This window comes from Haplochromis burtoni, unplaced genomic scaffold (genome assembly GCF_018398535.1).
Source record: "Haplochromis burtoni strain Fernald_Lab_line unplaced genomic scaffold, NCSU_Asbu1 Contig_19, whole genome shotgun sequence".
Taxonomy (NCBI): domain Eukaryota; kingdom Metazoa; phylum Chordata; class Actinopteri; order Cichliformes; family Cichlidae; genus Haplochromis; species Haplochromis burtoni.
In genome coordinates, this window is record NW_024582380.1 from 1,696,256 (window position 1) to 1,701,742 (window position 5,487).

General features: G+C 39.6%; 1 protein-coding gene across 1 annotated transcript in view; it reads right to left on the reverse strand.

Annotated features, from left to right (window-relative positions):
* Positions 1–5,322, reverse strand: part of zc4h2 (zinc finger, C4H2 domain containing) — a 12,485-nt gene extending 7,163 nt beyond the window's left edge. The window contains exons 1-3 of the mRNA XM_005916511.3: positions 5,150–5,322; positions 4,330–4,501; positions 3,946–4,118 (exon numbers count right to left, since the gene is read on the reverse strand). Coding sequence (XP_005916573.1) covers positions 3,946–4,118; positions 4,330–4,501; positions 5,150–5,205 — 401 coding nt within the window. The 5' untranslated portion in view covers positions 5,206–5,322. The remainder of the gene's footprint in view (positions 1–3,945; positions 4,119–4,329; positions 4,502–5,149) is intronic.
* Between the last annotated feature and the right edge of the window lie 165 nt (positions 5,323–5,487).

Below are 5,487 nucleotides of genomic sequence, written 5' to 3' on the forward strand. Positions count from 1 at the left end.
CAGACCCCGTGTGGTTCTGGGATCTTTGCTCACCGTTCTCATGATCATTTTGACCCCACGGGATGAGATCTTGCGTGGAGCCCCAGATCGAGGGAGATTATCAGTGGTCTTGTATGTCTTCCATTTTCTGATGATTGCTCCCACAGTTGATTTTTTCACACCAAGCTGCTTGCCTATTGTAGATTCACTCTTCCCAGTCTGGTGCAGGTCTACAATACTTTTCCTGGTGTCCTTCGAAAGCTCTTTGGTCTTGGCCATGGCGGAGTTTGGAGTCTGACTGTTTGAGGCTGTGGACAGGTGTCTTTTATACAGATGATGAGTTCAAACAGGTGCCATTCATACAGGTAACGAGTGGGGGACAGAAAAGCTTCTTACAGAAGACGTTACAGGTCTGTGAGAGCCAGAGATTTTCCATGTTTGAGGTGACCAAATACTTATTTTCCTACAGGTAACGAGTGGGGGACAGAAAAGCTTCTTACAGAAGACGTTACAGGTCTGTGAGAGCCAGAGATTTTCCTTGTTTGAGGTGACCAAATACTTATTTTCCACCCTAATTTACGAATAAATTCTTTACAAATCCTACCATGTGAATTCATGGATTTTTTTTTTCACATTCTGTCTCTCACAGTTGAAGTGTACCTCTGGTGCAAATTACTGACCTCTGTCATCATTTTAAGTGGGGGAACTTGCACAATCGGTGGCTGACTAAATACTTTTTTGCCCCACTGTAAACTAAACTTAGTATAAACCAAATACTCCAAATATTAAAAACACTAAGGGATCCAACACACCAGAGATGGCCACGAGACCACACAATGAAGCAGTATTCCAGGAAATCATCTGCCTCGCCACTGGAGCATGCCAAATTTCTGCTCTTAAAAGAATTTTCTCCTTCTTTTTCGCACCTGTGTTTTAGCACTGTCAAGTCTTCCTTTAAGGACCTGCTCCACCATATTGATGAGAGGGAAAGGCAGCTGTCATTCTCTGTAGATATTTATCCAATCCAATGGTCTTTCATCTCAGCAGTTTTCTCCAATGACTTAACTACTGTGTGATGGTACTAAATAAGCCAAGGCACAGAAGTCACAGGAGAGCCATTACTCTGCCAATTATAGCCACATAAGTCACTGACTGTACTAAGTTCACCATGTTTGGGGCAAACTAAATTTTCATTTTCGTGATCAGGCAGATTCTCTCATGAACATTACATCACAACTGTTGAAATACTATCCTGTTTGCTCAAAAGATAACGTCTTGGACTTTGATAATTTTGTAATCACTTGAATAGACTTTGAGCCTGATGCTTAGATAATGCTGCTTGCGATCCAAAGCCAGAAGTAAATCTTCCTTTCTGTAACTACTGCAATCTCTGTTTTAATTACAGCAAAAGTAGAGCAATAGAGCAACAAGAACAATAAACGTTTTTAAAGGCTAACTATTTTATGTCTCATCCTGGTGTCATTTTCTTTTTAAGTACTGACAGCGAAATTTTTCTAATCTTAGAAATTTAGGAGTGTGTTTTTAGATCTCTTTATTGACATTCCCTACCCTTATCAAAATACAGTGAGATGCACTAGACTGATCCCTCTGTGTGAATTAATTCATCCCAATATACAAGTCCTCTAGCCCCGTCAGCAATACCTCAACAGAATCCCGCTCATTTAAAATTGTGTAGAAACCAAATTGCTGTCTGTCCTTTGGTTGTGTGTGAATATTTTTAATGTGCCACATTTGCCAAAAAAAAAATAAAATAAAAAAATAACAACATGCCTTTGCACAAACCACTTTCCATTAGTGACTGGATAATGCAATAATAAATTTCAAGTATGAATTCCGCTGTTGCTTCATCCCTCTGACACAGTGTCTCTGAAACAGATCCTGTCATCGGGTCATTAATTACAAGTTGGGGCCTGTTGAGAAATAAAACCTGCTGCTTGGTTGTGTTTCATGATTAATGTCGAACACCTGTGTATCATTATTACCTGAAGCAACAGACTCTTGGATTTGAACTGGAGTGTTTTTATTTCTTTTTTACCAAATGGAAATTTGCATCCATTTGAAATTCAATGATTACACGAGGTGTTCCACAAGGTTCCACTTTTGGACCTTTTTTTTTTGCAAATGCAATAATAAAGTTAACTACTAATTATGATTCTGGTTACCTTTGGGCATTGCAAGTGACAACATTTAAATGTGTAAATACTTCTATTTCATTATAGTAAAATGACTACAGGGTTTCTATTAGACCTGATGGCTGTGATAAGGGAGTTAAGGTTTAGTGATTGTGGTTGGTCAGATCCATGTGTTCTTCTGAATGCCGGAAAAGCAGCCAAAGAGAGACACCAAGGAATTTGCTAATTCAATCTCTGAAGAGGATGAGCTTTCCTAGCATACTCATCTGTAGTCTTAATCCATCAGCCGCAATCCAGTGTCAAGTATCCAAAGGTAAACAGGTAGCACTTCCACAAAACATAATGTCAGTCTGTTAACATCACCGAAATACATCAGCTAAAGTGAGATTGTCACCTTTTCCTGAAGTTTTATTGAAATGCTGCCTGTTCAGATTTGGATACTTGAGACTGGAAACATCTGGTCATTTATTTCCCACATGTAGCATAAAAAAAAATGGTGTATGTATATAGAGTACTGTGCAAAACTCTTGTTTTGTGCCTTGTTCGTTTATATTTTGTTGGGAAATGGGAAATAAGTGTAGCGATTTAATGAAACATGCAAGTATACAAAACTTTTTTTACCACTTTAACTAGCTTTAAAGTCAATATATTGTATGAAAATCTTTACTTTTCAACAGAGCCTGAAATCACTTCCTTGAAATTTGAAAAAGTAATACTTCTCCAGGCTTCTTGAAGGACATTCCAAAGCTCTTCTTTGGTTGTTGGTTGCCTTTCTGTGCCTTGTTTTGTGGATCAACACAGGGCTTACAAGGCACCAGTTCAAAGGGCCAAATGCAATTCCCACTAATCAGTTTCCTCAATTTTTTTTAAGGACACAAATATGCTAAGTTATTGGCTAATATCTAGGAATCCGCTTGTCAGTACAAAAATGCTATTTTATGCCTGTCAAACTGTGGTAACGATGGTATTTTTGTAGATTCTACTAAAAGAATCGGTTGCTAGTAATCATTTAAAATTATTGTTTTGCTAATTTATCTATTATGTGTAGATACAGCACTGGTTTGTCTGGTTGGGTTAGGTGTCTATGCTTGAATGATTCAGTGTTCAGTGGCTTAACTAAAAAATAAACAACAGTCCTTTGAAAATGGGCAGGTAAGGCTGGGCTGTATGACCACAAATCAAAAGTCACAAGTCACATCCATGACAGCTGTGATTGATTTTCAATCAGTTGTCCAGCCCTATGTACAAGGACTAGAATGCAGCCAGTATCCAAAGAATAAGTTTGAAAAACATTCTGAAAACCTGGAGAACTATTGCTCAATACCACTTTACAAAAAGTACAAGACAGTCTGGGTCTTTGAAAGGAAACTAAAGAAACAAGAGGTCACTCAAGTCTACTGTTCCAGCAGGAAATCATATTTAATGTTGTTTATGTGATGCAGCTTCCCTCTAAGTAGAGATAAGTTGGTGGATATTAGCTGCACAACTAAAACAATATGAAGTCATAACATTCTCACTAAATTTGTATTCAGTTTTTCAAACTGCTGTATTTTTTCTACCTATGACACACTGTAGATCACATTGTCTTTTAACAGCACTGCATTCTTTGTTATCGTTTCCATCCTGTCGCATCTAGACAGCAATATCTCAAGAGGGCAATAGACAAACTCAACAGCTGAACTACTGAACAAGTAGTAGTATGCACAACTACTTAATGTTGACAAGAAAATTTGATGAGATCTACTGCATAAATATTATGACGTTGGATGCACTGTGCGTGTGTGTGTGTGTGTGTGTGTGTGTTTTTACTGACTCCAAGGAGAGCTTCTCCTCTTCTTCATTCAAGTTAGGGAGTCTGTGTAGACCTAAAGTCATCCTCAGGGCATCAACATGCTCCTTCAGTGGTTTGTACTCATCATGCAGGCGCCGAGTTGTTTCAAGCAGTTTATTGAGGTCATTCTCTGATTGCTTGATGGTGCTCTCCATCTAAAAGCACAAGCAAAGCAAGGGCTGATTTTTGAGAAATGCACATGTAATATACTCAGCCTAAGCTATCTGTAGTAACATATAACCACTGGAATCTTTCATCCTGCTACATAACACCAGCAGACACTACAGTGACTAGAAGTTGTTGTGAAATCACATGAAAGTTCAACAGTGATTTAGTGGCACTTACTAGAGAACAGCACCCACTCACCACATTGATATCTGCATGGATGAGGCGCAGCTCCTCCACATGGGCCATTTTTTCTTGAAGCAGGAGATCCATTTCTTGTTTGTACTCTTTCAAATGTTTCTCCTCAGACTCCAGAGCCTCAAACTCAATCTTCAGACGAGACTTAATCTTCTGCATTTGGATAGTCTTATTCCTGCAGGCAGTGGGACAAGGAAAAAGACATGAGCTGCCAGGTTGTCTCAGTCACTCCTATGCACACGGCGCAAAAGATTTTAAACATAAAAGCAAACACAAACACATTTCCATCTGCTTTGCGGTATTGAATTTGTGCATATTTCTAAGCTCTAATTGCAGTAATGTTATGACCTATTTAAGTGAGCCTGCACTGTAATTAATTCATACATAATTACTGTATCAAAGCGTTATAGCAAGGGAAACATTACTTTGCACTACACTACATTACACCGACAGCCTGCTAAGCTAAGGAGCTACCTGGCAGACAGTAACAATTAGCAACGCACATCTGGCATCTTGTTGTCACACATCTGGAATGTGGATGCACATGGCTCAAATATGCGGTTAAATTACAACTTGCTTATATGTGTCATATTCAGCCCGCCTGCCACTTCGGTCAAAAACAAGTTAACACAGAGCTACACTCGCTCAAACCTGTTTAAAGAAAGGACACAGAGCAGGTCGGCTAATATTAGCTAGCTCAGTAACAAAAGCGAAGCCAAAGGGGCTTTTACCTTGGTCGGCTAATGTTAGCTAACATAGCGTATACTTAGTACGTGCCAAACATTCAGGCAACCTTTAATTGTATCCGACATCTGAGTTTTACCGTATCTCCAGGATGTTCTCCAGTTTGCACATTATTTCTTGTTCGTCTGCCATCATTCACCAGTCACTAGTCGTTCAGCTGGCCAGCTCAGTTACCCGCGAGGCCAGGGTGGTCCCCTTGTTGATAAAAACACAATAGCCAACGCGAGCGCGCACACGAGCACGCGTCCGTACTGTAAAAGCGTGGCTACGTAATGACAAGTGGAACCGCGAGCCCCCTGCTCCAAGCAACCCCAAGCAACCTGCGAGACACTCAAGTACAAACTGTCCACTTCCTCTCTCTAAAGTAACTATATAAAAGCTATTTAAAGAAACTCACGGTCAACAAACAAAGCACAA